General features: G+C 47.8%; 1 protein-coding gene and 1 long non-coding RNA gene across 2 annotated transcripts in view; one reads left to right on the top strand and one right to left on the bottom strand.

Annotated features, from left to right (window-relative positions):
- Window positions 1-2: 2 nt before the first annotated feature.
- Window positions 3-3,458, top strand: LOC146334849 (uncharacterized). Its single transcript, XR_014786180.1, has 3 exons — window positions 3-700; window positions 1,265-1,501; window positions 2,765-3,458. It is a non-coding gene; the product is annotated as an uncharacterized LOC146334849 (long non-coding RNA).
- Window positions 3,459-6,458: 3,000 nt separating this feature from the next.
- ITGAE (integrin subunit alpha E) overlaps window positions 6,459-11,170 on the bottom strand; it is a 61,435-nt gene continuing 56,723 nt past the window's right edge. The window contains exon 32 of the mRNA XM_084823181.1: window positions 6,459-9,432. Within this exon, the coding sequence (XP_084679307.1) occupies window positions 9,376-9,432 (57 nt within the window). The 3' untranslated portion in view covers window positions 6,459-9,375. The remainder of the gene's footprint in view (window positions 9,433-11,170) is intronic.

The following is an 11,170-nucleotide window of genomic DNA, read 5'->3' as shown; positions in this document are numbered from 1 at the left end:
GCGCTCTCGCCGGGGCCGCGGCGCCGAGCCGGCAGGCGTGCGAACGCGCCAGCCCCGGGCGCGCGCGGATGCGCGCGGACACACAGACCCCAAGACAGACGCGCGCGCGCGCACACACACAACGACAGGCAACCCGCGGGCATACCCAAGGCGCGCAGACAAACGCGCCCACCGACACGCACGCATTCACACGTACACGAACACTCACAGGCAAACACGCACGCAAACACGCACGCGTTCACACGCAGATACGGATGCGCGCGCGCAAACGTGTGCACGCGCGCACACAGGCACACACACAGACGCACGCACGCACGCACGCACACGCCTGTTTAATGCTAGCGAGGAATCATTTTTCTTCGTTCTCTCATCACAGATCAGAGATAAAGACAGGATTCCTTTGCTAGCGCTAGAACCCCCATGATTTTTTTTTGGGGGGGGGGTGCCAGCAGATGCGGGGCGGGGGGACATTGGTGGGCTGCCGGAAATGGTTCAGTGGGCCGGGAGGCACTTTTTGCCACCCTGCTATACCCACTTACCTGGGCGTAACCTGTCGAACTCAGGGTGGCTCCCTTCCAATTAGCCTTGCCAAGGAGGATTCTCGAGTCGTAGCTCAATCCTGATTCTGGATTCGTAGCTTGAGCGTCCCACGTGCTTCACACGTATCATCTAGCTATCATTCTGACAACAACCCTGGAAGGTAGATTCAGTATCATTATCCCCAGTACGGCAGATTTGGGGCAGAGGGAACTGAGTTTGAAAGGGAGAAGCTTGCTAAAACAGGGCAGGCCTCTTTAAGAAATCAAGCCTCAGTCAGTGGGGGGGGGGGGCAACCAGCCTAAACGCAGCCGAACTCCTGTTTGCATCTCTGTCTTGCTCTGCTCCTTATTGGGGCAAAAGGCAAATCATCAATTTATACAGATAAACGGGACATCAAAAGTACCTTTCCTTCAGGTAACCACAGGTCCCCAGCAACGTGGAGGGGAGGCTCAGAGGTAGGTAGAGGGGCAAGCGACTTGACACCGGGATTACATGCTCCTCCACCCCTCCTGATGCTGCCTAAGTATTCGTTAGAGCAGGGGTGCGGAACCTCATGGGCCTTATCTGGCCCACAGAGGTTCTGCATCTGGCCCACGGAGCCTCGCCCCATGGAGAAACCCCCATTGTTATCGCCATTCTTTGATCAGAGATAACAGTGGGAATGCAGGCAGCATGGATACTTTGAGAGAGAGAGAGAGATTGATATTAATTTTTTGTTGTTTAGTTGTTCAGTCGTGTCCGACTCTTTGTGACCCCATGGACCACGGCACGCCAGGCCTTCCTGTCCTGCGCTCTCTCCCGGAGCGTGTTCAAGTCCATATTCATTGCATCGGTGATGCTATCTAGCCATCTCTATTATGGGCTTTTCATTATGGTATCAGATAAGATGTACCAGTGGTAGAAAACTGAGCGAACTGCCTATGTCTCTGGAGAAGAGGGCCAGAAATGTTTGCTCTGAGAGGTAAGTTGGGGATAGATAAATCCAACCAAGAATGATGAAATGCTCCGTTCTTAGTCTCATAAGTCAAGCTCGAGAAATGCAGCTGGAAATGGAAAACCCAGACCGATGCTTCCGCTCACTCAGCAGCCTTCCGACGATCCATTATGTCTTTCAAAGAAAAAAAAACAAAAAATTGGCCATGGAATACTGACTGACTATTGGGGAAGGAAATGAAAAACTGGGGGAAGGGGCATTGGAATGGAATATTTTAGAAAAGGGCATGGCTGGCATTCCACACTGTTAACATTTTGTTGTAGGTCTGGCCTGTTTATGTTTTAAACCCATTCTCACACCAATATACATTTTTAATGTTAGTTGCTTTCTCGGGGGCACGTGTGCCAGAGGTTAATCCATTACATCTTGGCTGGCGGTGAGCTGGTTTTGCTCCACATTTTATTAATTCTCCCCTGCCTCCCTTACTTAACAATTCCCATCTGTGAGATACAGGAGGATGCATTCAAAGGCAGACACGCTAAGGAGGTCTGTGTCAAGGTTTGCAGTGCTGCTGTGACTGGAGGGAGAGTGTTTGTAATGGCACAGATGGTAGCCAATAGATACAATAAAAAAAAGCTAAGGATAGCTGCGTAAAGACTTCCAAGGTAAAGATTTCCAGTAAAGACTTCCAGATTCGGGGGGAGCAGGGGAGTGTTTGAGACGTCACAGATATTAGCCAGTAGCCACAGCTCGTTTTTCCCCAGGTTCAAAGGGATACTTAAAGTAGGGCTCCAGATTTCTGATGCTAGGAATGATGGGAATTGCAGTCCAACACATTGGGAGGGCATCAGGCGTTCAAGCAAGTCAATTTTCTTGCTTCCCCCCACAGTTCTGTTTGTCTTTTCTGACACAATATTCCACACCTTTAGTTTTTTGGGGTGGTGGTGATGGTGCTGTTGTGTTCCCTTTTGGTGTGCTTTTTTAATTAATTACTTTTGGGGTACTTCTGCAAACCTTGCAGTTCACTCAACCATGCTGACACCACCCTCTTGTTTCTCTGTGGCCCATTTTGGCTGCATTTCTGTCGGCATGGGGTCACTGGTTTCGCTATTAGCAGGAGCGGTTGGCACTGTTTGGCCTTCTGTAATGCCGCATCTTTATTTCTGAAAGCTTTGTAAGAAATGGCTGATGAATGTTTCCTACTTCATTGCTACAATAATTAAAAAAAAGATTAATCTTAACACATTTGGGAGGGAGCTCACTCCTGTTTGCTCTGATATCTACCCTCAGGCAAGCTCCATGCAACATGCTACATTCAATGCAAGACAGTCTGAAGGCTCGTTGTGGCTTTTGAAGAGGGGGACAACCTTTTCCGTAGCCTTTCATCAAGCACTCGCAAAAGAGGTTTCCTCAACTGGTGTTAATGGCTGGCGAAAGACATTTCTTTGATGGCTGGTGGCTACTAGCTGTAGCAAACCCTGTCTGCTTGGACGGAGGGTGCTGGAGAAAAATACAACAGAGCTGGAACATAGCTCACAAAGGAGACAGACTTCAGTTTTATAGATGGGCTCGAATATTGTTTTAAATTGTTCTTTTGTTGTACATCGCCCAGAGTGGCTGGGTGACCAGCCAGATGGGCAATTAATAATTTTAATAAATAAAATAAATAAAAAATGAGCAAAGCCCACTTGGCACCAACATTGTTATCTTTTTGGCACCAGGTTGAGCCTTTCCTCTTCTCTCAGGCATTTGGAAGCATATGATGAGGTTTTAATCAGGGCTTGGATCTTCTTATTGTTGTTTAAAATTGCTTGTGTGCCCATGTGCGTGCTGTCTGTTTATATGTTTGTATGTAAACGTTTTTTATACTATGCAACATACTGTATTTTGAAGGGTTTTAATCTTTGTCAATCACCCTGAGAGCTTTGGCTATTGGGTGGTATAGAAATGTAACAAATGAAAGCGAAATGAAATTTATCACAGACTGCTCTGATGGTGTCTCGGGAGTGCTTGGCTGATGTTCACTGTGTATATTTGCAAATAAATCGTTACCAGCGCTCTGCCTGCACAAGGATGCAAGCATGCTGCAGAGACATCAAAACAGGACTTTGGGGCAGAGGCCTACTCACCGGAAAGGGCGGGAGGGCCAAAGACGCAGCCGAATGCGCTTAGCACACGTTGAAGGGAATGAAGCAATACACATTACCATCTAAAGTAAGAGGGGAGTGTATGCCGAAGACCATTAAATCCAGAGTCTAAAATTATCTAATTGCACCCCTGGAAACTTGCCAGGGAAAAATCTAACCCTAACAAACCTCTGGCAAAGGAACGTGGAGAAGGGAGCAGATCCGGAAGTCGTGGGTGGTAGAGCTTGTTTCTCCGCATGCATCGCTTGGAGCTGCAATTAAAGGGCTTGGGCATCGCTGAGAGGCGGTGTGAATTTCTGCCCTTCGATAATCATCCTGTTCTAGAACAGCGTTTGGGGTGTCTCGGCTTTCCTTTAAAAAAAAAAGCAGCTTCCGTTTTCTTTTTTTAATTGTTGGTTGTTTTGTGTTGTTTTGCTTGTATTTTTATGTTCTTTTAATTCAGGGATGGGGAACATCCGGTCCTCCATCTCCACCTGGCCCTCCACTTTTTGCCACTGCTAGGCTGCCTTCCTCAAGCACTGACAAAGGAAACCCTGCTCTTATCTCAATCACTGATCAGAGATAAGAGCAGGGTTTCCCTCCCCACCACTCCAGAAAGGCAGCCTTCCTTTAGCTCCGAGAAAGGAAAGGTGGCTCCTTTCTCCATGCACAGCGATCACTCTGCGCCTCTCTGTGCACGGAGGGGGGAGTCAGATGACACCCAGGGGTGGGGCTTTGGGGAAAGGGGTGGGGTTTCAGGAGGGAGAGCCCTGCCCTCGATGTCATCCTGCCCCCCAGGTTAGAACGGTTTCCCCAACCCTGCTTTAATTGAATGCTGTGTAAGCCGCCCTGATTTTTTTTTTTAATGTGAAGGACAGGTTATACATTTATTAATGTACAAAAAGAAACTACTCAATCCTTTTGAGCCCTTTTAAAAGTCGAGAGTATAAGAACCGAATCCAAAGCACAAGTGTTACTGCCAAGACGATGGATAAGCTGGCAGCTTTCGAACTGAGTTATCTGAAAGACAGCCAGCCATGGCAAATTGACCCTTGTTGCTGTGGAAACACAGCAACTTTCAGAGGTATCGTCTCGGGAAAGGGGTCCTCTGCATTTAATGGCTGAAGCTCAGTGGTAGAGCACGTGCTTTGTTTGCATGCAGGAGGTCCCTGGTTCGAATCCTGGCAGCATCTCCAGGTAGGGCTGGAGAAACTCCTGCCTGAAACCCAGAGAGGTGCTGCCAGTCAGTGCCAATGACACTGGGCTAAATGGAAGATTGGGCTGACTCCTAAGGCAGCTTCCGACGTTCCGTTGCTGTGCTGGCACATTTATTAGTTCTTTATTGTTGGTTTTATTGTAATTTTATTTGTATGTAAGAGGCAGTATGGTGTAGTGGTTACAGGGTCCACTGGGTGACCCTGGGCCAGTCCCTGACTCTCAGCCTATAATTATTAACTATAATCATTATATAAATAAATAACACTCTGAAACGAGCAACAAGCCGTCCTAAAACCCCCAGAGAACTGTGTAAACAGAACAATCTGAGACAAGCGCCAGCCAGCCGCGGGCCCGGCAAAAAGCGAAGTGTGGAATCACCCTCGGGGAAACAGAGATCATAGCTGAGAGACCCTCAGGGATTTAATGGCATGGAAATGAACACTGGATCGACATGCCAAGACAACTCTTTGGGACCTAAAGCTACCCACCCCCCGTCAGCCTGGCCCGCCTCCCATTTCTGAGACGCGCGTCTACAAATAATCTTCTTTGGCTGGGCAAACATTTGCCAAAGGACGAGAGTTTTATGCTTCTCCCGCCGAAGGCTTGCCAAGGTTGATCTGAGTGCAGATATATCCTCTTCGGTTTGGGGCTGCATCTGTGGTCCAGAACAGGAGACCAAGCAGCATCCAAATGAGCCCCAGTGGAGACAGGCGTCCTCTGACTGGCAGCAACTCCTCGGGGTCTTCAGATGGGACCTTCCCATCCCCTGTGACCTGATCCTCTAAACCGGAGATGTCAAGATTTGAACCCAGGACCTTTCTGCATGCAAAGCAGGGCTGTACCACTGAGGTACAACCCATGCCCTGTGAAAGGACGCAGAATAAGATACTACAGGGAATGGTTCTCTATGCCCAGCATCGCCTTTAAAATATCAAGGCTTTGAAACAAACCCCGGAGGACTTGGGGTCTCCAGTGTGCTGCCTGTGGCTACCAATGTGCTCGCAGACCCCTCCCTCGGCACCTACCAGGCTCCCCGCCCCTCCTGATTTTTATTTTATTTCCTAAGATTGCTGAAGACATTTATTTTCCCCACCGAGAGGCTGGCTTGTTGCAAAGCGAAGGGCTGCCCCCCAGCGCCATCTTTATTTAGGTTTTAAAAGTTATTTTCTATTTGTAGAGCTCAGGCCCCCAGTGACGCTTTGTTAAGTTAGATTCTTAGGTAAATGACTTTTCTTTTAGTCTCACCAGGTTGTCTTCTGGAGAAATGAGCGTTCTGTGACCAGCCACGCCCACCATGGCAGCCATTTTGTGAGAGTGCCCACAACGCACTCTCAAAATTCCAAACGTGCCCGTTCACCCCCAAAAGGATGGGGATCCCTGCTCTACATGAAGGGAGAGCAGACTTCCAGGCTTGCGGGACCTACTTTGTTTTTTACTAGATTTCCCCAGGTTCCAGCAACCGGAGCTAGGAGCCAAATAGGAGCTTGGGGTAGTGGTGATGTACGCTTAGAATTAAGGACCAGGGTGCCTCCAAGCACTTCCTTAGACAAGGATGTGGGGTGGGGTGTCAAGGGCTCCTTGGAGGCCTCTCTCAGTCTAATCCAGTAGCCAAGTCCAGACGCAGACAAAGGGATTCTTTTCAAAGCTTTATTCTTCTTGTACAACAACTCTACAGGTAGCAACTAGATCTGAGCAGCAGCATCCCTGTGCCCTAAGTTGGAACAGTTGGTCCCCGTTTGAAGGAGAATCACTGGCAGACCCCTGAATATAAGGACTAGGGAGAATCCCTCCCCTTTTCCCTTGGATCCTCTGGGCGCAACCGTTCTTTGAGCGCGAACCATTTGGCGCCGCTCTCTGCGTCTGCGCTGCGCATCCACCCAGTCTGCTATCTGTGCTGAGTCACTCCCTGGACTGCTTTCTAAACTAGGAATGTGGGTGGGAGGAATCTCTGTCAGCTGTTGGTCCTGGGAAAAAGGAGCGCGCTCCTCTCCTGAAGGAGCGACTGCTCTTCCTCAGCATCAGAACCACTCTGGGATTCTATGGGCTCAGTGTCCACCCTGACATGGGGTGTCTCCTGAGTTCACAGTCCACATACACACACAGAATCCATACCTGGTTTTCCCCACTAACTTTCATTTTAGCAACTTTCATTTCATTTACAGCTTTTCTAGATGAGGCTGTTTGACCCGCTGCTTCTACTTTTGGTTTCCTTGCAGAATTAAGAACCGAGCGCTACATGACGTTATTTTCCTTTCCTGCCTTTCCGCTACATAACCTGTAGGTGGCACTGTTGTATAGAGGAATAAGGCAACTACACTACACTGGACTTGTGCTTTGTTTCACGGTGCCAAAAATACCAGATTTTCTGCACTTCCAAGAAGCCCTGCAAAATTGCTATTAAAAACAGACGTGAAACTGAATGGTGATGGCATTGTCTAAAGCACCCATAAACAACTGTGAGTGAGGGATGGCGAATGCGTAATAAAAGCCTTGTCTAGAAAAGCTCTTAGAAAGAAGGATGGTGAGGTGAATGTCGTGGCAGGTGGGGGTGGGGGGTAAGCCTTTGCACTGTTACCATGGTTAAATAATTGGGAGTTAGAGACGTGGAAACTTTGGGGTGGGGAACTGTGGGGGGAAACAGAAACATTCCTAGAAAAAAAAAATAGGAAAAAACACTTAAAATTATCTCCCTCCCCTCCACCATTTTTTTTTAGGTTTTTTCCTAGGCCTTCATGTCTCTACTCAGAAACCATTGCCAATCTACTAAAAATCCACAGATCTCATCAGTTAGTTTCCGTTTATTTTTTATTTTCATAGGTTAGGGTTATTTTCCCAAAAAAATGTATCCAAAGAAGTTACCAAAAAGGAAAAAAAAAGATATGTCACACCCCACCCCACCCCACCCCGCAAGAATTGAAATGAAACGCCAAGATACAGAATGTTTGCTTTAAACACAGACCAATCTAAGCAGACAGTGGTCAAAACTTAAAAGTCAAGGGCAGCAAATTAAAAGCAATATTGGATCCTAAAAGCAAAAAAGTCCATCCAGTTCTAATCTTTTGCCCGTTTGACATCTCTTCCTCTCTCCAGGGCTGACTAAAAGGTCTCCCGCCGCCCCACACATAATATTTGGGGGAAGGTATTAGCAGACCCAATGCTAACCCGAAACATTCCCCCATCAGAAGTTAAGTGACAAAGTGACCTTCTCCTGGTCTGGCCTGGAGCCATTATGAAAAATAAAAATAAAGGTGATACAAAGAGACAGAATGGAGGCAGAAAAATAGCATCCCGGCTGGAATCTCTTGTCTGAAGCTACGGCTTTCATGATGGTTCGGAGTCAGGCTGGCCCTGGGGGAGTGTATGTGTGTGAGATCAGGGATGGGGCACCTCTTTCAGCCCGAGGGCTGAATTCCATTTTGGAGAAGCTCTCGGTGGGCGGAGCCAAAGGCAAAAGGGGTGGAGCCAACGTTCTACACCCATATATGATGCTCTCTCTGACCCTCGCTTCCTATCATGTCCCGCTCTGCAGGAGGAGGGCAGCCAAGGCAACATCAGACGCCCCACCTCACCATCATGTTGTTTGTTTTTCTCAGCTTCTCTTCCCCCAACCCAAAAGAGATCAGATGACTTTTGACCAAGTCAGGAGACCGGACAGCCTGTTTCCCAGTGGATTGGCTGTTTTCTTCTGCCTCAAATAGGTAAAATCATGCCTCATTTACAAAAGGGCTGCTGTTTTCAAGAATTTTGTGGTTTGTTAATTTTTTTAACGTTAAGTATTCATTTAAAAGAAAGGAACACATGGGGATGATGACAATAACAGCCCTTTTGTCAATCAGGCGTCATTCGTTCCGGCATCAGCCACACACCGGAGAGCCCTGGGAAAAGACGTACCCATCTGCTTTGGAAATCCCTCCAGTTGCAGAATTGTTTAGCCTACATTCACGCCCTGGAGAGTTGTGGTGAAAGATTCCCCAAACAGACATTAAACGGCCCAGAGGTCTAATTAGAGACAGCAATTACTGAAAATTTCTGTGGTACGCCTTGTACAACATCACTTAGGAGAGAAGGCCGTGCTCTCTTCGTTTCTGCACAAAAAAGGGGGTGGTCTTGTCCACAGTTAACAGATAGCCTCTTCTGGATGTTGGATGGATTTGGGGCCTGCTGCCAGGCACTTGTGCAAAGACTCAAATGCCAGCAAGGCACAATAATCAGGAAACCCAGGCAGGCAAGTCAACAGGCACAGAGGAATCAACTACAGGGCTTTCTGTGCCGACATTGCAAAACAAAGGTGCAGAAACTCAGGCCTCAGGGTCAAATCCAGCCCGACTGTGGTCCTAATCCAGCCCACTTGGGTTTCCCAGCTGGTTGTGCCCCCTTCCCCAGCCCCCCAGTCACAGCAGCTTACAAGGGAGGCAGGGGGACATTTTAAAAACAAGAACTGAAGCAAAAAAGATACTGAAGCCTCCCTCTGATTTTGCCTGATCTGATTCTCAATGAAGTCCGAGGGGGGAGGGTTACGCATCATTCCATTTCGCAATCTCGCGCCACACTTCTTTCTCAGGAATCGCGCTGCTGCTCCATCAGGGCTTTGTAATTCCTTTTGAAAAAGCCACACTGGGAACGGAAAAAGGCAAACAAAAGAGAGAGCAAAAGGCATTGAGATACAGGTAACTCTTCTTGGTGTTGTTCTCAAACAGTCATTCCGATTGATCGACTGATTGGAATGATACGAATAATTGACCTCTGTTACTGGAGTAACATGCTTTGTCTAACATGATGCACATTCTGGATCTCTGGAACATACTCCCTTTAGAGTTGTGACTGGTCCTCACTCTCCCTGCACTCAGGAAGGGAGTCAAGACACATCTTTCTAACTTCTTGTTATGGCTTTTTAAGGCTGTATTTAATGCATTACTATGTTTTGATTTAATTATGCCTTTTATTGCCTACATTTTTTGTAAACCGCTGGTTGGCTTCAGAAAGGCAGCATAGAAAATGCAATAAATAAATAATACATTTTTCAGGGCTGACAGCGAGTTCGAGTTCAAACACACACTCCTCGATGCCAACCGAAATTACCGTTGGGCGTAGGATGTTTCTGTATACCGACTCACGCTGTTCCAGGTAGCTCTGTCCTGTCTACAACCCCATGTGGGTAACCCATGGAGGCCGTGAGTGTGGCCCGCCTTGGGTGCCCCGCTGCCGCTGCCACCCCAGTCACTAAATGCCCCCCACTGCTCTCACTGCCGAATTTGGCCACGATTGCCCAGGAGAGAAAGGCGGGCAGGAAGAATCATCTCCATACGCCATCCTCTCTTGCTCAAACACACTCCTGCCAAACAGCTGTTTTGGGGGCTGGATGGAAGCATGGTATGATCTCACTGTGCAGGGAAGGGAGGTTTACATCTCCCCATCCCTGTGCACTGAGATGGGGCGGGGGATGTGTGTGTATGAGAGTGAGGAGGGGAGGAAGCGTTTGTGTCTGCGTGTGCGAGAGAGAGGAAGAGAGAACAGGGATGAGAGGAATGCCTCCAGCCACCCAACCACAGGTAGGTGGCCCCTGACCCTGTGGCCCGCGGGGGTGATAAGTTGCCCCTGGCCTACACCAACGAGGAGTGGATCTTTTCTAACCCTACCTGGAGATGTTGGGGATTGAACCTGGGACCTTCTGTTTGCAAAGCAGGGACTCTCTGCCACAGAGCTACAGCCCTTCCCCAATTACAACGGGGGTGTTGAACCTCTTTCAGCCTGAGGAACGGATTCCCTTTCAGAGGGCCACATTCCAGTGATGGGCAGGGCCAAAGGAAAAAGGGGTGTGGCTAAACAGACAAAAACACCAGCACATTGCAGCTTCAAGCTCATACTGCCAGCATCAAAGTCTTAGGAGAGGCGTTTCAAGCTTTTAGAATGGGGAAAAAATTGCACAAAAGCTGGGAAGTCACCAAACACGTGGTGATTGGGGGGGGGCAGGGGAAGGGGGTGTGGTCTTCTGGAGAACTGCAGAGGCCACATTTATTATTTTTATTTATTCATTCATTTAAAACATTTGTATCCCACCCTATATCATTAGAACTTAGTGCGGGATACAGATAAAATCAATTTAAACTGTATAAAACAATAAATAATTTAAAAAGCTAAAACATATTAAACCATTAAATGACCTAATACCAATTAAAAATCTAAAACAATAAAACAGTGTGCAATTTTAGGGGATGCATTTAGCCCTCAAAGGCTTTGGTAAAAAGCCATGTTTTTACTTGGCATCCCACCGCTGTATTACAAAGTACTGTTATGTCATGTTCCTATAGCAAATCGCTTTGAAATGACACTCATAAAATAGGTCCAGTAAGGC

This window comes from Heloderma suspectum, chromosome 16, assembly GCF_057233095.1.
Source record: "Heloderma suspectum isolate Gila_16-S chromosome 16, 16-S_ref, whole genome shotgun sequence".
Classification (NCBI taxonomy): Eukaryota; Metazoa; Chordata; class Lepidosauria; order Squamata; family Helodermatidae; genus Heloderma; species Heloderma suspectum.
This window is presented reverse-complemented; position numbering and strand designations above follow the sequence as displayed.